Source organism: Podarcis erhardii, assembly GCF_964252035.2.
Source record: "Podarcis erhardii genome assembly, chromosome: 8".
In the NCBI taxonomy this organism is placed as follows: domain Eukaryota; kingdom Metazoa; phylum Chordata; class Lepidosauria; order Squamata; family Lacertidae; genus Podarcis; species Podarcis erhardii.
Window position 1 is genome coordinate 7,666,263 of NC_138499.1, and position 25,697 is coordinate 7,691,959.

The following is a 25,697-nucleotide window of genomic DNA, read 5'->3' on the forward strand; positions in this document are numbered from 1 at the left end:
GGACAGGGCCTGCCAGAACATGCCTGGGCGGAACTGGAATCCCCATGGAAGATGGCACCTGTGTTGGGGCACCTGGTTCACACCCTCTCAAAATTGTGTGCCTGGGGCCATGCCAGCTCCCCATCTGTCTATAACCCTTTCCTTCCTCATGGATAACAAAGTAGAGTAAGTAACCCATGGGATATGAGGTGGTCTATCATCTCTAATCCCCTTGGCCCCCAGTATGACTCTGGCTAACTGGTTTGATTGATTAGACACTTGCTATGTATGATATATGTTCAGAGGCATGTAGAGGAGTGTTCATAGTGGCAAGTCCAGGTGTAGGAATTCCATCAAATTTTATCTGAAATGAACATTCAAAGAAAATGTTGGGGTAGTTCTTTCATGCAAAACATCTAAGCAATATTTTGAGTTTTATACATCAAGTCTTAAAGATGGTGTGGTGTTGTTGATTTTTCTTGTGCAAAGGTTCTTCCTCATTTTGCTGAGAGATTTTCCCTTGAGGAAGCCCCCCTCTCCTTTTTACTGAAGATTCAGTTTTTGCAAGAGTTTGTGTTTTTCAAGAAGTTTCCTTGATATGAAGTTTGTTACATATGTTTCATAATCAGCTTTCACCCACAGGAAGTATCTCACCAGTTAATCTGCTGATTTCTGTGCATAGTTGCCATGACCAAATCTCTTCAAAAACTAGCATTGTGTTGTCCAGAGCACTTGTCTTGTAACTGCATGTGTTTTGGGTGTGTATCGGAGTGCAGAATCAACAATATGGTTTATCCCCCTCACAAATAGTAGATACAGTGGTACCTATGGTTACGAACTTAATTCGTTCTGGAGATCCATTCTTAACCTGAAACCGTTCTTAACCTGAAATTGTTCTCAACCTGAGGTACCACTTTAGCTAATGGGGCCTACTGCTGCCACTGCGCTGCTGCTGCGTGATTTCTGTTCTCATCCTGAGATAAAGTTCTTAACCCGAGGTTCTACTTCCAGGTTAGTGGTGTCTGTAACCTGAAATATTTGTAACCCGAGGTGTTTGTAAGTTACCACTGTATTACAATCTGAAATCTCTGGCTGGGTCTTTTATCTGGATAATGACACTTGTGGTTTTTTGTGTGATGATGGTGGCCCAGCCACTTGAAATTCTGCTGCTCCCTGCACTGATGTTAGTTAGATATAAGCTAAAAACAGATTTTTTTCCATTGACTTTTGGAGATAGTGGTTAACACTCAGCAGCCCTGGGTTTGATATACATACAGCATCATTCTAATCCAAGGCCTGTTGGAATTAGCAAATTTGGAATAGATGGACTACAGCAACATTGCTCAACGTGGCTCTGCTCCTGGTTCAGTCAAAGGTCCACTGCACTGTAAGATCTGACAAATCTTGCCATATAGGCTGTTACTGATATGCGGGGTGGAGTGGCCTGAAAACAGCTTGCTGCAGTGAGTGTTAGGGAGTCATTAATCCACAAACAGGGAGAAGATTCCAGAACAGTTGTATATAAGTGGGAGAGGAACTCTGAGCATGCAGAGCTTCAGCTGGAAGTGCCAATAAAAGGAGAACTAGATGACTGACCAAACTGCTGCTTCAGGACTGCCGATAGACTGTGTCTGCCTCCATCATTGCTTAAAAGAAAGAAGGACTGAAACTTAAGTATGCCATTACAGCTATTGCTATAATGATTGTAAATAGTGCTACCATGAAGTGTTTATGACCAGTCAAGAAATAATTCACTTGGGTTTCCGGAGGCGGCGCGAAACGGTGATGGCTGTCCTTTTTACACTGTAAAGAGGGGCTCCGCGAAAAAGGGTCGTCCGCTACGGCACAGCGGAGACCCATCAAGAAAACCCACAGGCAGAGTGAGCCTGTGGTCGTGGGACTCGGCGGGCGCCAAAAGCCCCCCCAGAAACGAAGAAGGAGCCTCGTAAGGGGCTCCGGAACGTGAAAGGGGGAGCGGCACTGTGAGTTCATCGCTCTTTTCGTGGATGCGAAGCCGCGTTGCTGTTGCCGATGAGCGCCGACCTTTCTTCTTGAAAACTTCGAATTGGCTGCAACATACCCGTGAGTAAGGGGTGCTAAATACGGACTAAAAAATTGAAATTTGGCTGAAAAACGGGAGACGAGTAACAGGAAGTCCGTCTTCCGTCCCTGCTAACCAGATCAAAGCAAAGGGATCGAAATATGCGGAAGCGCTTAAAAGGAACTGTAAAAACGGACTAAGGGTGCATTGACTGGCTTTGTATTTAAAAGGCAAGAGGGAAATTGTGGCTTTTTGACTTGGGAACATTTTTTGGAACTTTCTTCCCTCTTTGAGTTATTTGGAGTTAAAGGGACAGCCTAGTTCTCGGACTGCCAGTGCGTAGAAAAGAACTGTCAAACTGCTGAGACTGTTGAGTTCTAATGCTACATAGGTAACCGAGACTGCGATATTAACACTTAAACATTGTTGCTGGGACCTCTCTTGACACCTTGTGGCTTCTACTAAGAGAGAGAAAAGCCTGGGGAACCTTCCTTTTGTGTTTTGGATTTATAAAGATTTAACATTGAGAAGATAGGAACTTCAATGGCGGAAAAGAGTTCCTTCTTTCCTTGAAACTTGAAATACCCCCCCTAGAGGATTGTGGAGATATAGAAGGCTGGGAATTGTATTTTGTTGAGAACTTTTGTGGTTGAATTGTTTGGTCTCTGGTTTCATCTTTCCCATGGATTAAAAGGCAATTTGACCTTGAACAGAGGCAGCTGTGGAATGAGCGGCTCAGGGAAAACAAGAGCAGCTAAAGCTAAGGAAAAGGAGAAGAAGCAGGGGCAATTTGTTCAAACAACGTTAACTCAGCAACGTAGATCATCGGTCCCTGCTGTGCTGATAGCACAGGAGGAGGAAGTGGAACAGTCTGCTGGAGAAGATATGGCATCTGGAGGATCTGAAACAGTCCTGAAACAAATTTTGGAACAACTGGCAATTTTAAACCAAAAAGTGGACAATCAAACTTTAAAAATTGACCAAGCTACATCCTCCATTAGCAAATTATCTGAGCAAGTTTCGCAACATAATCAGGCAATTGAAAATTTGCAAGGAGCCACAGCTGAAAATTACAAATTAGCTGCAGCGGCCAACCAAAAAGCAGAAGAAGTGAGTAAAAAGGTTGATGAGATCAAGGGAGAAGTAAGGCCTCTGAAAAGACAGGTAGGGGAACAACAAGCCTACCTGTCACTTGTTGAATTGAAAAGTAAGGAAAATAATCTTAGACTGAGGGCGATCCCAGAATTGGAGCAAGGTAACCTAGAGGGATTCTTGACACTTTTGTTTTCTAAATTCTGGGGAATCGAGGAAGATAAGGACTTTAAAATTGTGACGGCTTTTAGATTGGGAAGATCGGTAAAGAAAGATAGAGCCAGAGATTGTTTGGTTATTTTGAGATCAAGAGAGGAAAGAGATAAGATATTAGGCCTACATTTTAAAAAATCTTTGGAGACAGAAGGAACTAAGGCCGAAATTTACAGAGACATACCCAAGCATCTCTTGGATCTCAGGACCACCTACATAGATTTGACCAAATTGTTGAGATACAACGCAATTCCTTATAGGTGGGAGTTTCCGCAAGGCTTATCATTTACATACAAAGGAAGGAAGGTAAGAATTAAAACACCAGAGGACCAACAGAAGTTCCTACACGATCACGAGGAGGACCTCCAAAAAGGTGTTGCAGCTTCTTGGCCACCACCATCGCCGGGATCACCATCAAAACCTACACCTTCTGGACCTGGACCAGCATTACCACCTCCGGGATCGGAGGGAAACCTAAACACCCCATTGTAAGACCCATCAATTGAACCAGGATGTCTCTGCAACTTCTTAGTTGGAATATAAATGGCGGAAATTCCCCAGAAAAAAGAAGAAAAGTATTTCATATTTTGAAAAAAGAACAATTGGACATTATCTGCCTGCAAGAAACCCATGTGACAAGGCTCCATAGAAAAGTGCTAATTAACAAGAGATTAGGCCAAGAATTTATTTCTTCAGACAAAGTTAAGAAAAGAGGTGTGGTGATATATGCAAAGGAGAGCCTGTCACCGAAATTTCTATTTAAAGATGAGCATGGCAGAATTTTGGCGATTGAAATTCAGACACAAGGAGAAAAATTTTTGATATTAGGAATATATGCTCCGAATGAAGGGAAATCGGATTTTTTTAGGAAATTGCATGAGACTATGCTGGACTATTTGGATTACAACAACATCATTATGTTGGGCGATATGAATGGGGTAGTATCTGTAAACATGGATAAGTCGCAAAGTGCCAACATAACGAAAGATGGCAGACTACCTAAAACTTTCTTTGAAATGACTGACAATATGGATTTAATTGATATATGGAGGGTTAAGAACCCCCTAGGAAAAGAAGGAACATTCTTTTCTGAAGCTCACCTGACATGGACACGAATCGACCAAATATGGACAACTAGAGGACTGGCACCTAAGACTAGAAAGGTGGAAATCTGCCCAAAAACCTGCTCCGACCACAATGCTTTGAAAGTGGAATTGAGATTAAACACAACCGGTTCCTTTAGATGGAAAATGAATGACACTTTATTAAGGGATGAAAAGATTGTAAAGAAGGCCCAAAAAACATTAAAGGACTACTTTGAGATAAACTTAAATACCAATGTGGAAAAAAGAACAATCTGGGACGCAAGTAAAGCAGTAATGAGAGGGTTTCTAATACAACAAAATACGATCAAGAAAAAGCTCTGGAATGAAAAGAAGGAGAAGATATTGGAAAAAATAAGAGAAGGAGAGAAAAAATTAAGATCAAGGCCTAAGTCGAAGGATGTGTTAAGAGAAGTGAAATTTTTCCAAGCACAATATTCGAAACTGATTAATCAAGAGGTGGAATGGAAAATCAAACAGATGAAACAAAGATCCTTCGAATCAGCAAATAAGTGTGGGAAACTGCTTGCATGGCAGTTGAAAAAGAGACAGAAACTTAGTACAGTAACAAATCTAGAGGTAGATGGGAGAATGGTTCAGAAACCCGAGGAAATTAGAAAATGCTTCCAGAGATATTTCAAAGAACTTTATTCACAAGGGCCACAGAAAGATGCCGAGGTGGACCAATTCCTTGAAACTAATGGATTACAAAAAATACCTCAGGAAATGAGAACAACCCTGAATTGTAACATCACACAGCAAGAAATAGAAAGTGCCATTCGGAACCTTCAAGTTGGCAAATCTCCAGGCTCGGATGGACTTACCTCCAAATATTATAAGGTTTTGAAGGACTATTTGATACAACCTTTGTTGGAGGTCTGCAACCAGATTATGGAGGGGAGGAAAGCACCGGAAACGTGGAAAGAAGCCTTCATCACATTGATACCTAAACTAGAAACTGAAAAAACTCAGCTTAGGAACTATCGCCCCATCTCACTCCTAAATGTGGATTACAAAATTTTTGCTGACATCTTGGCTAGTAGATTTAAAAAAGTTTTGAATGAAGTGATTCACAAGGACCAGGCTGGCTTTCTCCCTGGTAGGCATTTGTTTGATAACACAAGAAATATTATTGACATCTTGGAACTTCTACAAACAAATTTGAGCACTAGAGCGGTTTTAATTTTCATTGATGCTGAGAAAGCCTTTGATAACATTTCTTGGATGTTTATGAAGAAAAATTTGGAAGGGATGGGAGTGGGGAGGGGGTTTGAAAATGGAATAGAGGCAATCTATTCAGAACAAAAAGCTAAGTTGATAGTAAACAATGTGGTGACAGAGGAGTTTAAAATTGAAAAAGGGACACGACAAGGGTGCCCCCTATCCCCCCTATTGTTTATTTCGGTCCTGGAGGTGCTACTGAACATGATCAGAAAGGACCGGTTGGTACAAGGAATTGAGGTCGGAGTGAAACAATATAAACTGAAAGCATTCGCAGATGATTTGGTATTAACGTTACAGGAGCCAGTCTCTAGTACTAAAAGAGTCTTAGAATTAATATCTGACTTTGGTCGGGTGGCGGGGTTTAAGCTGAATAAGCAAAAAACTAAGGTTTTAGCAAAAAATCTGACAACTACAGAAACAGATGAGTTTCAGAAAGAAACAGAATTAAATGTGGTTAAAAAAGTAAAATATCTAGGGGTGTATCTAACCTCCAAAAATTTGAATTTGTTTAAAGATAATTATGAGAAATGTTGGTCAGAAATCAAAAGAGATTTGGAAACATGGTCAAGATTGAAACTTTCCTTGTTGGGCCGGATAGCAGTCATAAAGATGAACGTATTGCCGAAAATGTTATTTTTGTTTCAGGCCCTACAGATCGTGGACAAGGTGGAATGTTTTGGAAAGTGGCAGAAGGATATTTCTAAATTTGTTTGGCAGGGCAAAAAGCCCCGAATTAAGTTTAAGGTACTAACTGATGTGAAAGAAAGAGGGGGTTTTGCCCTGCCAGACTTGAGGCTATATTATGAATCTGCAGCCTTCTGCTGGTTGAAAGATTGGATTTTACTGGAGAACACTGATGTCCTAGATCTGGAGGGGTTTGATAATGCTTTTGGATGGCATGCATATTTGTGGTACGACAAGGTTAAGGTGCACAAATTGTTTAAAAACCATATTGTCAGAAGAGCAATTTTGATGGTTTGGACCAAATATAAGGACTTATTGGAGAGTAAGACTCCGAGGTGGCTCTCGCCGATGGAGGCTAAGGCCCGTAAGAGACTTAATATGGAGGCCTACTGGCCTAAATATTGGGAAATAATTGAAAAAGTTGGAGACAATTGGAGGTTGCAGAGCTTGGAGAAACTAAAAAACAAGGTGCGAGATTGGTTGCACTATGCACAAATCCAGGAGGTTTTTAAAATGGATAAGAAGGTTGGATTCCAGGTGGAAAAATCGAAACTAGAGACGGAACTGTTAGAGCCAAAAAATAAATTACTCTCGAGAATGTATAATTTGCTGCTTAAATGGAACACTCAGGAGGAGACAGTTAAATCTGCTATGATTAAATGGGCACAGGATGTGGGTCATAACATTATGTTTTCAGACTGGGAAAGGTTATGGAACACCGGAATGAAATTTACGGCATGTAGTGCCTTGAAAGAAAATATTATGAAAATGATATACCGGTGGTACATGACCCCAGTCAAGCTTGCTAAGATATACCACCTGTCTGATAATAAATGTTGGAAGTGTAAGGAGGCAGAAGGGACATTCTTTCACCTCTGGTGGACATGTCCGAAAGTGAAGGCCTTCTGGGAGATGATTTATAATGAACTAAAAAAGGTATTTAGGTATACCTTACCTAAGAAACCGGAGGCCTTCCTTCTGGGCATTGTAGACCAGAGTGTGGAAAAGAAGGATAGAACCTTTTTTATGTATGCTACAACTGCAGCAAGGATCCTGATTGCGAGGCATTGGAAGACACAAGATTTACCCACCCTGGAGGAATGGCAGACGCAGTTGATGGAATATATGGAATTGGCCGAAATGACTGGCAGAATCCGAGACTTGGGAGAAGAAACAATTGAGGAGGATTGGAAAAAATTTAAGGACTATTTGATAAAATATTATAAGCTGTATGAATGTTGAAAAAAGCACCTATTTAGGAAAGTTATAGCTTCAGCAATTGCAAACTAATGAAAGGGAAATCAAGACACAAGAAGTTAGAGGTATAATAATGAAACAACTTTATTGTGGCTAAAATGTACAAGAATTGGGTTACAACATTTTTGAATCTGGGTAACACGATAAACTGAAAGATACAATAGGTTTTGAAACAAGTTAACAAATTGCTGATGTTTTGTATTACAGAGAACGCAGGGTTCGGAAGATGTGGGGAAGTCCATTGGGGGGGGGGGGAGAGAAAGGAATATGGAAATGTATAATTTTTTTCTTCTATTTTATGTTTTAACCTCTTTTTTTCTGTATTCCATAAACTTAATAAAAATATTTTTTTTTTTTTAAAAAAAGAAATAATTCACTTGACTGAGTGTTATGGTGTCTGTGTTTCTTCTCAAAGTGTAGCTTCAATTGTTGACTACTGCTTCCCAGAAACTCTGCTAAATGGATGGAAGCTGTTAACAGATTGCCTACACATGAGTATACCCACACAGCGAAAATGTGATGGACTGTGACCTTCAATAGTGAGTTGTGTGCTGTTTAGTAAGGACTGGAGTCAGATGCAAAGTACAATAAAATTGAAAGATTTATTTAAATTGCAGCTGATTAAGATAAAACTCTGTGATATAAGAATGAAAAAAATACATAAATGAAATGCAAGTGAGCAATGGAGAAATGAAAAAGAACAACAGAGAAACAAAAAAGAAGACTATAAGATACATGTAATTATTATTATTATTTCATTATGCATTAAATTAGTATATCACCCTATACCTTTAGATATCAAGGCGGTTCACAGCCACTGCAGTCAGTATAAGCAAGGGACTGTGGTCATGTCCCACTGCTGTCTAGCTTGGAGTTGTGTGCTTTGTTCAGTCTACTTGTGTACTTTCTGAAAGGCTGAAATGCCAATCAACATTATGGCATAGGGAGGTGGTGGGGAGAGTAGCTTTAGCCCAACCCTTCGAAAAATATAGGGATGAAGAAGGCTACATTCAAGCAGACCAAGGCCCATCGCCAGTCTTGCTCTATCCAAAGCAAATGTAACAATACAAAGCTCCTAGTTTAAATTTCCTATGTTGGACATGAGATAGAAAGGCATTAAAAGAAGTCTTTCACACCACAGACTACCCGCTGTACATTATTGTGCTTATGATAATAAAGAATTGGCCAGTTGTGCCTTAAGGCATTAAGTTGCTATCATAACCGAGTTTTCAGTTTTGGATGCTGATTCTTCCTCATCCTTGAAAATCCTCTGGAGTGCAGCTTTCATGGAGACCCTGGGCTGGCCCTTTTTCTGTCTCCTCCCAACTAGGAAATAGATCAGCGGGTTGACACTACTATTCAGAGAGGCACACACAAAACCAACTTCCATTAGAATCACATTGTTCTCATTAAAATAGATGGCAGTGTAAATGGCATTTAGTGGGAAAGCAAAGATGAGGAAGAAAAGAAGTGCAAGCAAAATGGTGGTGAGCAGCTTCCCGCGTTGCTTCTGCTCTGATTTGCAGCAGACTTTGAGGGCCAGTATCAGAGTGGAGGTGACCATCAGAGGAGTGCAAATGAGGGCATTCACAATAAGCTGGTACACTAGGTTAGAGTTTGGAAAGCTCTGAGTCAGTAGGAGAGCAAGGTGAATGCCTGAGAGCAGGAAAGAGAGGGTCCATATCAGGGCACAGATAATGGTGGATAAACGTGCCGGACGGTGGCATCGATGCCAAAGTGGGAAGAGGACAGCCACAGACCTGTCAATGCTGATGGCGGTCAGTAGAAACTGGCCCACAGAATACGTGAAAAAAAATAGTTCAAATAATACTTTTCTAATCAAAACAGCAACATGGGATTTCTCATAGAAAGTTACAACAGGCAAAATAATGGTCAGGAGAACTGTAAGGACACCAAAGTCAGCGATGGAGAGGTTCAGGATGTAGGTGGTGAAAGGATTCCTCTTAATGTGGAAGCCCAGAAGCCGGATGACCATTCCATTCCCCAGGAAGCCAAACATGCAGATGATGATAATTATGCTGTTGGCAATGCTTTGGATTACATTTCTATCACGTATTTCCTCAAAATATAATTCCCTGAAAGAGATAAAAGGATTTCAGTACCTGATATGATGTCTTGGTTCACCTTCATTAACTCTAAAGTGATCAATCTAAGCAGCAAAGAGATAATACCACTTTCTTTCTTTCTTTTTAATGAATTTTATTAAAATTTTAAAGGTTACAGAAGAAAAATAAAAAGAAAACAATCAAAGAGAAGAAAAAAAAGAAAAAAAAGAAGAAAGTGGTATTAAGCCTCGGACTTAAGATCTCCGGGTTGATGGTTTTTTGAGATTGATGGAACTATTGCCAGGGGCCGAAACCGGGGAGGGAATCTGGTGGAAGAAAATTGAGAATTTAAAGTGTATATAATATAATTTGTTTTTTCTTTTCTTGTAATGAGAGATGGGAAAATCGTAGAATTGAATCTTTTTTGACCCTAGGGGAAACGTCTTAAGAATAAGTACAGATATATAAGTTTTAATGAGAAATAAGATTAAATAAAGTAAAAGTGGATGGTTATTTGGTGAAAGAAAGAATGGGAAATTATAGTATATTAAGATAAGATATAAGGATGAAAACAAGATGAAGGATTTGTTGAAATATTTATATGAATTAGAATACAAAGAGGGGAATTATAGTATGCTAAGTTAAGTTATTAGGATAAAAACAAAGCTGGAAGGATTTGCTGGAATATCTAATTGAATGGGAATACAAAAATGGGAGGCGTGAGGAAGTCAAGGAAATAAGTGAATGTAAGTAAGTGAGTTAAAGGTTTAACTTGTTTTTTTATTTCTTTTTTCTGTTTTTTGATGATGTTTTTTCTTTTTTCTTTTCTTTTTATAATACCACTTTCTTCTTGTCTAGATCAATACCTGTGCAGCTATGGCAGTACACATTTTCCTGGAATCTTCAAAGTAAACTGTTTGGTAGCTTTTCCATTTTTACAACTATTGAGTAAATATTGACACAAAGTAGGTGAAATGTTGAGGTTCAATAGCAAATTAGGAAATAGCTAACACTATTCTAGGCTGCATCAATGGAAGTGTAGTGTCCAGACTGAGGGAAGTAATAGCACCACTCTATTCTGTCTTGATCGGACCACACCTGGAATACAGTGGTACCTCGGGTTAAGTACTTAATTCATTCTGGAGGTCCGTTCTTAACCTGAAACTGTTCTTAACCTGAAGCACCACTTTAGCTAATGGGGCCTCCTGCTGCTGCCGCGCCACCAGAGCACAATTTCTGTTCTCATCCTGAAGCCAAGTTCTTAATCTGAAGCACTATTTCTGGGTTAGCGGAGTCTGTAACCTGAAGCATATGTAACCAGAGGTATCACTGTATTTTGTCCAATTCTGGGCACCCCAATTTAAGAAAGATTTTGACAGGCTGGAACATGTGCAGAGGAGGGCAACCAAGATGATCAAGGGTCAGGAAACCAAGCCTTATGAGGAGTAGTTGAAAGTATGTTTAGCCTGGAAAAGAGGAGACTGAGAGGTGATATGATAGCCATCTTTAAATATCTTAAGGGCTGTGACATGGAAGAGAGTAGGACTCAAACCAATGGCTTCAAGTTCAAGGAGATTCTGACTAAACATTCAAAAAAACTTTCTGACAATTAGAGCTGTTCGGCAGTGGAACAGACTCCCTCAGGAGATTATGGACTCCCCTTCATTGGAGGCTTTTAGGCAGAGGTTGAATGGCCATCTGTCATGGATGCTTTAGCTGAGATTCCTGCATTGCCGGGGGTTGGACTAGATGACCCTTGGGGTCCTTCCAACTCTCAAATCCTATGAATCTATGATTATGAGTTAGGAAATGATTCTCAGAAAAGGAAAAGTACTTCCCTGTGGTCTTCCCCTCCATTTTTAGTGACAACGGCCCCAAACATTTTCTTTAATCCAGGAAATTTTAAATAAAGAGAAGGGGAGCGAGTCTATTAGTGGTATTTATTCGCCTCCACTTGTTGTGACAAAGGGCTAAACCTTTTTCTTTAACACGGGATTGTTGGATCAAGCTGAGATTGTTGCTATGATGGTTTTGCTAATCGCAGAACTAGAGATGGTGGATAGATTTGAATGTCTTTGCATTTTAATTAGAAACTATCTAATTTGAACTTCCTGAACCAACAGCACATTTTTTATTTGAAATTCACACTTATCTGCATTTTGTGATGCAGTTCTCCAGCCAAGAAATTCCTACAAAAATGCATGTATTGTGGGAAATTGCTTGCAAAAGTGTACTCATTATTCAAAACTGCACACAAAATATATTAATATATTTCTTTTCACAAATGTAACTTTCTTCTAAGTTACATTAAAATATTTTTTAAAATACACGAGGAAGTCATTTTTTTTTTTAAAATCAAAATTCTGCAGAACTGGAAACATGAGAAATTGAGAGAATCCAAAATGGAAATCTCTGGCTATTGTTATGAAAACTCTATAAGATATTGTTCCGCATTAATCACTTATGCTTTGTCACACCTACATTCTCTTATGTAGGTGTGACACACCTACAAAAGATGCTTTGTCACACCTACATTCACTGTATCCATTCACTTCACTTTAAGTGAAGTGAATGGATACAGTGCTTATACTGAACATGAAATTATTTTAAAAATGCACTTACCCCAGGTAAAATACATCTTCTTTATATTGAATGCTAGAAAAATTTTCTGATATCTAAATAAAATCACAATTACAACCCAGTTACAGAGAGTATTTTAGGTTTAAGAGAATAGATGTTAATAACAACTGACCAAATGAGCAAAGAGGTGAAGGGGAGGGGGTATAATGCAAAAACAATGTAGTTTAATTAAAAAAAAATACTTTGCAATTTCACAAATCAAATATCATTTTTCAACAAATAACATTGCTGAACATTGTATAACAGCATGGTGTATGTATGATGCATTTAAGATGATCTTCACAGATTGGAGAACCAACAAATGAATTGGAATAGGTACCAATGTCAGGCAGAAACAACCAACTGCATAAATATAAGACGGAGAGCATCTGACTTGCCAGTAGTACATGTGAAAAGGATCTAGGGGTCTTAGGTAGACCAGGCTTCCTCAACCTCGGCCCTCCAGATGTTTTTGGCCTACAACTCCCATGATCCCTAGCTAGCAGGACCAGTGGTCAGGGATGATGGGAATTGTAGTCTCAAAACATCTGGAGGGTTGAGGTTGAGGAAGCCTGTAGTAGACCAAAAGCTTCACAAGTCATCTGTGTGATGTAGCAGCAAAAAAAGCTATTCTAGACTACAGAACTATAGTGTCCCAAACAAGGGAAGTAACAGAACCACAATATCTTACCTTGGTCACATCAAACCCGAAATGCTGGGTCCAGTTCTGGGCACCTGCCTGCAGCAGATAAGACTGAGAGGAGAGAGAGAGGAGAACAGATAACCCACAGGGTCCTTTCCAACTCCAAAACTCTTTCATTCTATGTATCTAGAAATACAGTATATATTTCTATTACACAATAGCTTTGCACGCTTACCCCCTTAACACCATTTGGTTAATGGTTATGACAAGGTTGTTTGTTTCTTTTTACCATGTTTGGTAGTGGAAATAGCTGAAATGAACAGCCAGCCTATCTGTTTTCTCTTTTACAAGCTGCTATACATCTTAAATTCAGTCTCAAGCCTAACTCATGAAAGCATGCAGAGAGAAATTGCCACAGTATCAGCGAACAGGCACCTAAATCAGCATCATGTAAAAGCAAATGGGGAAGCAATTAAAAGGGAGCTTTTGTTTAAGAGTACTTACCTCGTAATCATCCATCATGGAATAGCCCATGGAATGTACTGGTCCCCCAAGAAACCCAAGCTAGAGTTATAGCCGGAACAGCTGCTGATGAGCTAGTCAGCAACAAAAGTAAGCAGAAATCAACAGAGGAAACTGAAGCACCAGAAGATTTTGAAATAGTTCTAGATAACAAAATTCATAGGAAGTAGGCGTTAGAGAAGGAAGAAATGAGCAGACACAGAATTCTGCTGGTGTTTGACACTCAGCAGCCATAGGTTTGATATACTTACTATAACAGCAGAGTCAAAGTCTTGGTAGAGGCAAGCAATTGTATCTCTAAAATGCTTTGCAAACAAGTCACCCTCTTCCTTCCCAGTCAAGAAAACAGGTCCAGAGTGTGGCCTGCCATCTGCGTTGCACCACTGACATGTTGGGACAGCCCCATGATTGTCATGGAGGCCACGAAGTCCTGAGCTGCCCCAGAGCCAGCTGCCTTGGCTTGGATGTTGAAGTCTCCCAGAACTAGCAGTCTGGAAAACCTCAATGCCACCTCTGAAACCAGCTCTGTCAGCTCAAGCAGGGAGACTGCTGGGCAGCGAGGCGGGCGGTAAACCAGCAGAAGCCCTAATCTGTCCCGATTGTCCAATGCCAGGAACACAAACTCTGTATGATAAAGACGTACAAACTCTGAAATATAAGAATGTAGTAATGAAATAAAACTGAGCAATGCATTCCCTAGGCTGGCACAATATAGAAGCTGTTGATGTGTATTTATGCTCTTGCCACATTGCAAAAAAGAAAACGTTGGTTTTGCTTCTTGTGTTACTTCCCTTATCTTATATCAGCAGATTTCATATCAGTGTATTATTCAAGGCAACTGCTGTCCTCTTCTTAGAATGCAATAAGGGGATACCAAGAACTGCTGTAATAGGGAAGTGCTTCAGTTTCTTCGGAAAGTGTTTTTGGCTTGTCATCAACTGGGCCAATAGTTGCTCCTCAGCACCCATTTTTTGTTTCAGGTAAATAAGTTACTTTGACCAAGAAGGTGCTTTCTTGGCTTCCTCAGAGGTTACACAGTAGATACTGGTTAATGGGCGCTGGGAGAACGGAGGTTAGCTTAGCGACTGACACGGAAGAAGGGATCAATGATCTGGGGGTCCCTGTAACAGCCAGGAGACGAGAGTCAGAGACAGGAGAAGCTGAAGGTTTGGAAAGTGAAAAACAGGTGCAGAAGGAGTGAGAGATAGGTGAGGCTGGTGTAGAGTCAAGGCCTTCCACATCTCCTCCTGCTTCCCCCTCCACCTCTCCTGCTCCACTGTCTCCCAGGACATGAGGGAGGAACAAAAACAGGTTGCATGGAATCTTTTCCTGCCTGTGCACAGCTTGGGTGGGGGAGATGCATAAGAAGAGAGGGTGGGGCCTCTTGGTTGCAGAAACTGCCTCGTCAGGTGTACACCCAGAATTAGCTAAGAAACGTAGGACTGAGGGGCATGTTACTAAATTGTAAGTGTACTTTTGACAATAAAGAGTTAATTCCTCACTCTGGACATTCTTGACTGACAAATCCACACTTGGCCTGGCGCTCACAGGGTAACCTTGGGCCAGCCTTTGCTTCTCAGATGAACCTGTCAAACAGGGGTGTTGTGAGGATCAAATGAGAAGGAGGGAAACCCTGTACACCACCTTGAGCTCTTTGGAAAAGAAACTAATAAATGATAAGTAAATAAATCCAGGACTGGGGGACATACTCTCTGTTTAGAAACCTGATAGCAGCTGCATGCTCTGCCTTATTATTATTATTATTATTATTATTATTATTATTATTATTAATCTACTTACCAGATGCCCACCACATCACATTATGAGGAGGCAATGGATTTCCTTCCATGTTGGGATATCTAAAATCAAATAACTGCTATATATTACCAAAATAATTTTAAATGCTGTTACTTTGTTGTCAAAGTGGAAAAGACTGAAAAAGTCATTCACTAGAGTTGTGCACAGCCCAATCTATCTGCTCTATGACATTGATCCAGGGGTCACAAATGAGGGTGGCCCACTGGCCCACCCTGCATCTAATGGAGGTCCATCACTCATCCTACACCCAGTACTGAAGTACTGGGGGTTGGGGTTGGACAGGGCACCACCACCCACCCATCACCACTCTGGATGCAGAGAGGAAGATCAGAAAAGCCCTACTAGATCAGGCTAGTAGCCCATCTCATCTAACATCCTGTGGCCACCTAGATAACTCTGAAATGCCCAGAAGCAGAAGCTGAGCTCAACAGTACTCTCCAAGATTGTGATTGCACCCACAGCCCTTAGTAAGAGACAAGACACAAAGATTTGGGATTAAAATGGCAACAGCCTTATGAAAGTCTCTCTCTTTATTAGTTTTTATTTATTGAATATTTCCTTATGTTACAAAACAAACGGAGAAAAGTGCATGTTGTCCCCACTTTCAATTTATAGAATCTTTTCCACAGTTTGCTTACCTGTAGTGAGAGACACTGTTGTCATAGACATTTTGTGGTTGGAGAGAAAGAGAGGGAAGGGAGAGAGATAATAATGATGGTTAAAATGAAACAAATGTGTAGCTTTTGTCAGATTTTTGTTTCTACCAGGAAGAGTTGAGTTCTATATTTTCTTCTCTCCCTCTCTCTTAAAAAAAAAAGTCAGTGTGCATGCATGCAGCTTTATTTTTTTTTATTAAACAATTTTTATTATTTTCCAAAACACACAAAACACACACAAAAAGTGACTTCCCCAAGCCTCCCCTTCACTGCACCCTTATTCACAATTCTTTTTAGCAATCCTTCATTCAATTTTTAAGTTTAACTTCCCTTAAGTTTTCATAATTTAAAGATTATCAGCTGTAATTCTCCGTTTCTTACCCCTTGACATTTTATCAATCTGATATTTTACAACAGTTCTTAAGATATATTTTAAATTTTTCCCAGTCTTCCTCCACTGTCTCTCTCCTCTAGTCACGGATTCTGCCGGTCATCTCTGCCAGTCCCATAAATTCAGTCACCTTGGTCTGCCATTCTTCCAGAGTAGGTAGTTCTTGCATCTTCCAATACTTTGCCAAAAGGATTCTTGCTGCTGTAGTTGCATACATAAAAAATGTCCTATCTTTCTTTGGTACCAATTGGCCGACCATGCCCAAGAGAAAAGCCTCCGGTTTCTTAACAAATGTCCACTTAAGGATTTTCTTGATTTCATTATAGATCATTTCCCAGTAGGCTTTAATCTTTGGGCAGGTCCACCAAAGGTGATAGAAAGTTCCTTCACATTCATTACATTTCCAACATTTATTATTGGGCAAATGGTATATCTTTGCGAGCTTGACTGGGGTCATGTACCACCTATAGATCATTTTCATTATGTTTTCTTTCAAGGCACTGCATGCCGTAAATTTAAGGCCTGTGGTCCATAACTGTTCCCAGTCAGCAAACATAATATCATATCCTAGGTCTTGTGCCCATTTAATCATAGCTGATTTGACCGTTTCATCTTGTGTATTCCATTTCAGCAACAAATTATACATTTTAGACAAATTCTTAGTATTGGATTCTAACAATTCTGTTTCCAATTTCGACCTCTCCTTCTGAAATCCTAATTTCCTGTCTTGTTTAAAAGTCTCATTTATCTGATAGTAATGTAACCAGTCTCGCACCTTGGATTTAAGTTTCTCAAAACTCTGTAATTTAGCCTTTTCACCATCATATTCTATAATTTCACAATATTTTGGCCAATTAGAATCCATGTTAAGTTTTTTCACCGCTCTTGCTTCCATTGGTGACAACCATCTGGGGGTTTTACTTTCCAACAGATCCTTATATCGATTCCAAACATTATACAAAGCTTTCCTGACAATGTGGTTCTTAAAGCCTTTATATATCTTTGCCTTGTCATACCATAAATATGCATGCCAACCGAAATTATTATCATACCCTTCAAGATCCAAAATGTCTGTATCCTCAAGAAGTAGCCATTGCTTCAGCCAGCAGAAAGCTGCTGCTTCATAATAAAGTCTTAAGTCCGGCAGGGCAAAACCCCCCCCTATCTTTCGCATCAGTTAATATCTTAAACTTGATTCTGGGCTTTTTGCCCTGCCAGACAAATTTAGATATATCTTTCTGCCACTTCTTGAAACAGTCCATCTTGTCCAAAATTTGCAATGTCTGAAATAAAAACAACAATCTCGGCAATACATTCATCTTAATGACAGCAATTCGGCCTAACAAGGAAAGTCTTAACCTCGACCATATGTCAAGATCTTTCTTCACTTCCAGCCAACATTTCTCATAATTGTCTTTAAATAAGTTCACATTCTTAGATGTTAAATTCACCCCCAGATACTTCACTTTCTCATGCATGCAGCTTTAGTGGCATGTGCCTATGGGAAGAGACTATAGCTCGTGGATTACAATGCATGTGTCACAGGCAGTAGGGCTTAATTAAGTTGTGACATCTCCAGTTAAAAGGATAAAGGGGTGTGTGTGGAAGATTTCCTCTCCACGAGATCCTGGAAGATACTCAGGAGTGCCTCTGTCACTCTGAGGAGACAGTGCTGAAGCAAGGGAACAGAAAATCTGACTTGGCATAACACATCTTGATCTGTTTCTAATTCCTTACATATTTTTAACAGACAAACCAACTGTTGATTAGCTGTAGAGTCTTAGCGAGGCAGACCATTAGAATTTCTACTGCAGCATTTCCTTCTCTGGCTTGTAGTGGCTCCCAAGATGTCACAAAGAAACTTCCCAAGCTGGTGACCCAGAATCCTTACAGCAGAACTACCCATGTACCCCTCTGCCACTCAGCTGTGGTCCCCCGCTTTCTTTTGCAAATGAACTACATCAGCTTGAGACATTCACATCCCTGTGAGAAACTGCTGATCAGCCATCTTTAGACATACAGTATGTGGAGGAGACAGCAAGAAGACACCTGCAAGAAGTTTAGGGCTGCATCCATTCCTCTTCATCTGTGTTAAACAGTTCTCCAACATTATGTGAGAGGAAGGATTTTGTTCATTGGTACTCAAGATAGCTAAAACAAAAAATTCCTTCCAGTAGCACCTTAAAGACCAACTAAGTTAGTTGGCCTTAGTTGGTCTTTAAGGTGCTACTGGAAGGAATTTTTTGTTTTGACCATGGCAGACCAACACGGCTACCTATCTGTATCAAGATAGCTAATTTAGGGTGAGATTCTTGACAAAGGCATTACAGAGAATCATGAGACATCAAGTCTCAGAGGAGGGAGAAATCTATTTATTGTTTACACTTATTCTTTGTTTTCATGTTGCCATGCTCAGGCTGGTCAGAGATACACAAGAAACCTAAAGATATGCATGCAATATTACATAAATTGTAAGAAGCAACATAAAGGAAAAAGAACTCAATGCAAGTCAGTAAGTTGGATGGAGGTCCCTTCTTTCCCAAGTTTTCAAGGTGATGTCCTAAGGCAGCAACATCAGTGGGTACTAGAGGAAAGGAGGATGGGCTCTGTCTTTGTTTTGGATTCTTCTCTGTCGTTTGATCTTGATATTTAGTCATATTCCTTTTCCTTGCACAATAAGGCAAAAAACATTCCATTCTTTTCCAGTTACAATTCCGTTTACAGTCCCTCTGCTCATTGCCTACAGGGTATATGGTGATCTTTTGCTTTATGAATTTCCTTAGTATGCCAGTCTATTCATTCTGTTATTCCTTGGTACTCCAGCTGTCATTCACTTATCCCATCATTCACATATATGGATCCCCGACCCCCTCAATTCTATTCACAGGGTTTCCATGCTTTGCCACCAACCAGCAGAAATGTCTCATGCTTAACTGTAAGGTCCCCCATCCTCACTCACTCATTCCTTGTTTCTCAGTATGTTCTTGGAAATTACCTTTTCCCTTCCATCTCTAAAAACCTCAGTTCTCCTGCTTCAAAAAACAACTCTGCTCATTCTCCCTTGATACCCGCTAAATGTGGCACACACTATCTCAATATCTATTGTGGTGGAAAGCTTTTGGAAGCTGCATTCCAGTAGCAAGCATCCACACACACATATACAAAAACAAGAAACACACCAGATCTCTATCACTCACTTGCAGTAAATTGGGCAATCACACAAAGTAGATTGAAAACACATTATCCTCCCCCACCCCCCAATAATTCTGGGGACTTTAGTTTATTAGGGGCACTAGAAAATGTAGCTCTGTGAGTGGTAAATTAAGTTCTCAGAATACTTGGAGGGGCATAATGTGCTTTCAATGTGGTTTCAGTGTATGGTGTGTACAGACATTGCTATTGGACCTAGAAATGGAGACCTAGGTTCATAGACTCATAGAACTGTAAAGTTGGAAGGTACCCCAAAGGTCATCTAGTCGAGCAGGAATCTCAACTAAAGCATGTGTGACAGATGACCTTCCAACCTCTGCTTAAAACTCTCCAAAGAAGGGGAGACCATAATCTCCTGAGGGAGTCTGTTCTACTGTTGTACAGCTCTTAGTGTCAGAAAGTTATTTCTGATGTTAAGTCATAATCACTTTTCCTTCAACTTGGTTTTTCCAGATGTGGAATTGAAAAAATAGGTTAATAACTCTCTTAGACCTAATTTTGGGAAGAGTCAAATTAATTTTGACAAAACTAGTGAATTCTTTTTAGAAGTCTTTTTGGGAAGGTTTTCGCATTCATTAAGTATGCCTCTGAATAGCTGTTTCTGGGAACCTCAAGTGAGGAGAGTGCTATTAATCTCTTTAATCACAGAGAGCCAGAACTTTTGTACTTTCCCATAATCCCACCAGAGTTGTCTGTAAGCACCCATGAGCTGGCTTCCTCTCCATGACTGTTGATACTGCTGTTTATAGAGGAACCCTTGAAACCAATGAGCATTAGATTGGGAAAGTGGGAATAATATTAATTGATTATATAAACTTCATCCACTGGAGAAGCAAAGGTGCAGAGAAGAGGAGTGCAAGGAAGATGGCTATGCTGGTTCACACTGAGAAGCTTTTTTTTCTTACCATCCCCAGGGATAGAAGTGAGGCCTGCCTATAAAAATCCATCAGGAAATCTAAGATTTCACACAGTAGGAACCCTGCTAAGACACCACTCATAGACGGTCAAATCATAACTTTACTCTCTGTTTTGGATTTCTTGTCTTCTGTACAGTCTCCCACATCCTTAAACACCCTTGAGATTGCAACTTTCATGGATACCCTGGAAGGACTCTTCCGTCCTCTCCTTCCAACTAAAAAATAAATGATTGGGTTGATGCTGCTGTTTACAGAAGAACACCCAAAGCCGATGAGCATGAGACTGTGAAGGTGGGGGAAATAATAGCAATAGATTACATAAACAGCATTCAGTGGGAAAGCAAAGATGAGAAAGAAAAGGAGGGCAAGCAAGATAGCCGTGATGAGTTTTCCTTGCTTGCGTTGTTGTGCTTTACAGCACACTTTGATGAACAGGATCAGAGAAGAGATGAACATCAGAGGCGTACAAAGCAGAGCATTTACAAGCAGCTGGTAGTGTAAAAGGGATGCCCCAAATCTGCCAGTCATGCGGAGAGCGAAATGGATTGCAGAAAGCAGGAAGGAGAAGATCCATATTATAGCGCATATGATGGCAGATGAGTTTGGTCCCCGGTCATATCGATGCCAAAGTGGGAAGAGGACAACTACACACCTGTCAACGCTGATAGCTGCCAGTAGATACTGACTGGTAGAATATGTGAAACAAAAGAGTTCAAAAAATAATAGAAAAACACTGTTGAGAATGCGAGATTCACTCGTCACACGAAGGGCAGTAGCAAATGCAGCAGTACTGATTAGAGATAAAAGGACAGCAAAGTCAGCAATGGAAAGGTTCAGAACATAGGTGGTGAAAAGATTCCTCTTAATTTTGAAGCCAAGAAGCCAGATGACATACCCATTACCCAAAACCCCCAAAATGCAAATAATGGCAATGAAGCTGTTGATTAAATACTTTGCTAATTTGGAGAAGACCAGATCATTCGATGCTACAAACTCGGCAAAAACAATGCTGGAGGTAGCAGTTGTGCTATTATTTAAATTTCTAAATATGATACTCTCATTTGAGTTAAGATAATCAGGTATGTCTCCAGAACCACTGTAAGCTTCTGTTATTGCTCGACCATCTGGTTGCTTAACTTCGGTAATCCTTTCATGCCAATACCTGCAAAAAGAAAGAGAACAAGAGTAATCATTATTCTGCAGTCAATCAAATGATCTACACAACGGGTACACAAGCCACGCTACCTAAAACCCTGACGCCTCATTTGTCAAAGTCATATTGATTTGGGTGCGACTGGGACTGGGAGCAACTTCCACTGAGTGAGTCTCTTACCTGATTCCCAACATTTCTTTCAAAAACTCCCAAGTCAATGGTGGCCATATCCACACCATGCCTTTACATTGTTATGATAAACATTGATGGCCGCCCAAAGAATCCTAGGAGTTGCAGTTTGTTAAAGGCACTGAAAGTGCTTAGGCGTTCCTTATTCCCACCACAGTGCTACAATTCCGAGAGTTCCATGTGCAAAGAGATTGACCGTTAATCCACCCTAAGATTAAAGGAGTACTGGGAAAATCATGCATGGCACCATGAGCTAATAATAATAATAATAATAATAATAATAATAATAATAATAATAATAATAATTTATTGAATTTATATACCACCCTATATCCAGGGGTCTCAGGGCGGTTCACAGAATAAAATCAAGATATAAAACCACACAATACCTAATAAAAATAAAAACAACAACCCAATAGCCCCCCCCCAAAAAAAACACATTTTAAAAGGGCATAGGATGTAAATTGGATCAACCAAAGCCCTGGTTAAAAAGGAACATTTTTGCCTGGTGCCTAAAGGTGTATAATGAAGGTGCTAGGCAAACTTCCCTGGGGGGAGCATTGCACAGATGGGGAGCCACTGCAGAGAAGGCCCTGCTCTTGTGTTGCCCGTTCTCTTTAGAGAAGAAGGTGTGAGATAAATGTGATAAATAAACAAAAAACTATAAAATAAATCTGGAGGGTGGAATTCTGAAGGTCACATCCTCTTTTTAGTAACCTGACAGAGGCCACATTTTCTGCCTTATTATTTTTATTATTATTGTATATACTTACCAGATGTCTGTCACATCCAGTTCCCTTGTGATATTAAAATGATGTATAGAATTTCCTTCCATGGTGGGATACCTAAATAAAATAACTACTATAAACTATGAGAATGATTTCAAGTGTTGTAAATCAAAGTTATGACTTTATTAAAAAGTAGAAGAGACTGGAAGATGTTCACTAGAGCTGTGCACAACCATCCGCTCCATGACATTGAACCAGGGGTTCCTGAATCAGGGCAGACCATGCTGGTTCAACCTGAAGATGAACTGCCCCACCCTGGACCCAATTGTGAAGTTTGGAGAAGGAGTTGGAAACTACACTGGATGCAGAGAGGGACACCAGAAAAGCCCAGATGGATCACACAAGTGGCCCATCTAGTGCGGCATCATGTTCTCACAGTGGCCAGCTAGATGCCTCTGGAATAGCCAGACGGAGAAGCTGAGCCCAAGAGCACCCTCTCAGATTGTGATTGCACCCACACAAGACACAAAGGATTGGGATTAAAATGACAACAGCCTTATTAAAGTCTACTTGAAGGGTCTGCAAAGGACTAGAATTATGAAAGCTTCAAAGCATTCCAGGCTCCTATAAATCTGAAACAGTGTAATCTATAGCTTAATCCTTGGATATGTGGGTGAGCTCGCTTGGCTCATGGCCTCAGAGTAGTTAACTCTCTAGCCAAGCTGCTGCTGTCTAGGGACAAATCTAGGGACGCGGGTGGCGCTGTGGGTTAAACCACAGAGCCTAGGACTTGCCAATCAGAAGGTCGGCAGTTTGAATCCCTGTGACGGGGTGAGCTCCCGTTGCTTGGTCCCTGCTCCTGCCAACCTAGCAGTTCGAAAGCACATCAAAGTGCAAGTAGATAAATAGGTACTGCTTCGGCGGGAAGGTAAACGGCGTTTCCGTATGTTGCTCTGGTTCGCCAGAAGCGGCTTAGTCATGCTGGCCACATGACCTGGAAGCTGTACGCCTGCTCCCTCGGTCAATAAAGCAAGATGAGTGCCGCAACCCCAGAGTTGGCCATGTCTGGACCTAATGGTCAGGGGTCCCTTTACCTTTACCTAGGGAGAAATCTACTCTGTCACATTCAGGAGGGAGAAAATTTGTCCTCACAACTTTATTTATTACATTTTTATCTGGTGATTATATATTTTGTTAACTTTGAGGGGAAATTAGCTCATTTGTGGTATTATTTTGATATCCAGTGACAAAACTATTGTTTAAATCTGGATAACCAGATAAGTCTCTAGAACCATCATAACAGCTGAAGTTCTGAAACGATCTTGTGGGTCTAAATGAAATCAAAGAGATTACTTTTCAGAATAGTGCTTCCATAGAGATAGAGAGCAAGGAGAATGGCTTCCATTTATGGTGCCTGGAATCTCATGCATCAAAATATTCATAATGCTTCTTATGAAACTTCTACAGCCAAACCTAAGTAGTCATCTCTCTCTTTCTCCCTCTCTCCTTCTCTCTCTTTGCACCCCTTTTCTCTTTTTCTTGATATATCATCACACCCCTTTTTCCTCCTTGTTAGGGCAACAAGAAGTCCTTCCAAAGTCTTCAATCTAGGCATATTTAGGGCCATTCAAGTGTTTGGGTTGCATTTAGCTAATGTTCACCCAGACTAAGCCTACTGAAATCAATGGCCATTATTAATTTAGATCCATTAATTTCAATGGGTTTCAATGGAATTTAGGAAACTTAGAGAACATTTTTATTTCAGTTATTACAAAATAATTTGAGGCTTTGTTTTGTTTTTTTACGATCAAGCAGTACATATATTTTTTGAAATAAGTATATAATTTTAGGAGACTTTAATTAGGCATCAGATTTTGATACAGAGTAAAACTTCCCTGTCACCTGTCCTTGGAGCTTACTCACTTGCAAGTGATATGTGGTTTTCATCTAAGCAAGTTTTACCGTTATTGAAAGATACATGCACACAGCTGTACACATGTATTACAAGAATAAAATTATATCAGCATAAACTAAAGAATCAGGAGGCATTTCTCGTTTAGTAAAGGTTAAAAGTAGCAGTGGTGCCCTCTCAGCCTAGGATCCCATATGCTCCAGCTCTTTGCCCTGGTAGACCAGGTCTAAAAGAATCTTCTTTGGTGATCACTTGTAGCCGAGTAAGATTGTCTTCCATAAACACAGCCTAAAAGGATCACCCCAGCCTTTGACCTGTTATACTTCTAACAGAAGACTCTGGGGATTCAAGCTGACTGAAAAACACATACCCCCCTGCCACTCAGATATGGTTGCCCTCCAGATTTTGTGAACAAGCTACATCAACTTGAGACATTCACATACCTGGGAGAAACTGCTGATCAGCAATCTTTAGACGTATACATTGGAGGCAGCAGCAAGAGGTATAATATCCTGTGCTGGAAGATGTGCAGAAATAAATGCAACTACAAAGAAAAGAAAAGAACTGACTTGTCATCAAACTTCCCTGCAAACTGTTTAGTGCTCCACCCCTTCCTCTTAATTTGTGCTCAGTTTGCAAACATCATATGGCAAGAAGAATTTTGCTCATCGGTTATCAAGATAGCTAGTTTTAGGAGGAAATTCAAGTTCTAGAAAGACATTACTAAGAAATGTGGGGCAGAAAGTTACAGAGAAGGAAGAGCCAGGGGAGGTGGGTGATTCGTTTGTTTTGCTTTGGCTCTGATATGCATTTTTATTTTGTGAACTATCCTGAGATCTTTGGATGAAGGGTAGCATACAAATTTAATAAATCATAAATTGTAATAATAATAATAGCTCTGTGATGTAATTGGGAGAAATATCTTTATTTATTACTGAGAATTTCGCCTTGCCCTTATTTTACCATGCTCAAACTAGTTAACAGGGTCACACAAAAACTTATGCCAAATTTAGAAAGCCTCATAATTGTGGGGACTGTAGATTGTTAGGATGCTGAGATCTGCAACTCAGAGAAAACGTCCTATACTTTTTGTGGTGGTGGATAATGTAATTTCAGTTTATGGTGTATACAGAATCTCACATACATAGCAGCTCAGTCTATGGGATAATTGATTGAAAGGTGTCAGATCTCATAGATGATGGCAGCTGATGGAACCTCAGCTGCCCCAAAATGGAAAAGCTTGCAGGGTTTGTGATTTTTGTTTTGGTATGAAAATATGT

General features: G+C 40.2%; 1 protein-coding gene and 1 long non-coding RNA gene across 2 annotated transcripts; both read right to left on the bottom strand.

Moving 5' to 3' along the window:
• Window positions 1-8,176: 8,176 nt before the first annotated feature.
• Window positions 8,177-13,455, bottom strand: LOC309348862 (mas-related G-protein coupled receptor member H-like; the record flags this gene model as incomplete). Its single annotated transcript, XM_081874649.1, has 3 exons — window positions 8,177-9,689; window positions 12,282-12,334; window positions 13,426-13,455. The coding sequence occupies 3 exons, from the start codon at window positions 13,453-13,455 to the stop codon at window positions 8,798-8,800; spliced, it is 975 nt and encodes a 324-aa protein (XP_081730775.1). The 3' UTR covers window positions 8,177-8,797.
• Window positions 13,456-21,567: 8,112 nt separating this feature from the next.
• LOC309349109 lies at window positions 21,568-25,078 on the bottom strand. Its single transcript, XR_014159720.1, has 3 exons — window positions 24,861-25,078; window positions 22,551-22,622; window positions 21,568-21,597 (listed from the first exon to the last, which is right to left on the bottom strand). It is a non-coding gene; the product is annotated as an uncharacterized lncRNA (long non-coding RNA).
• Between the last annotated feature and the right edge of the window lie 619 nt (window positions 25,079-25,697).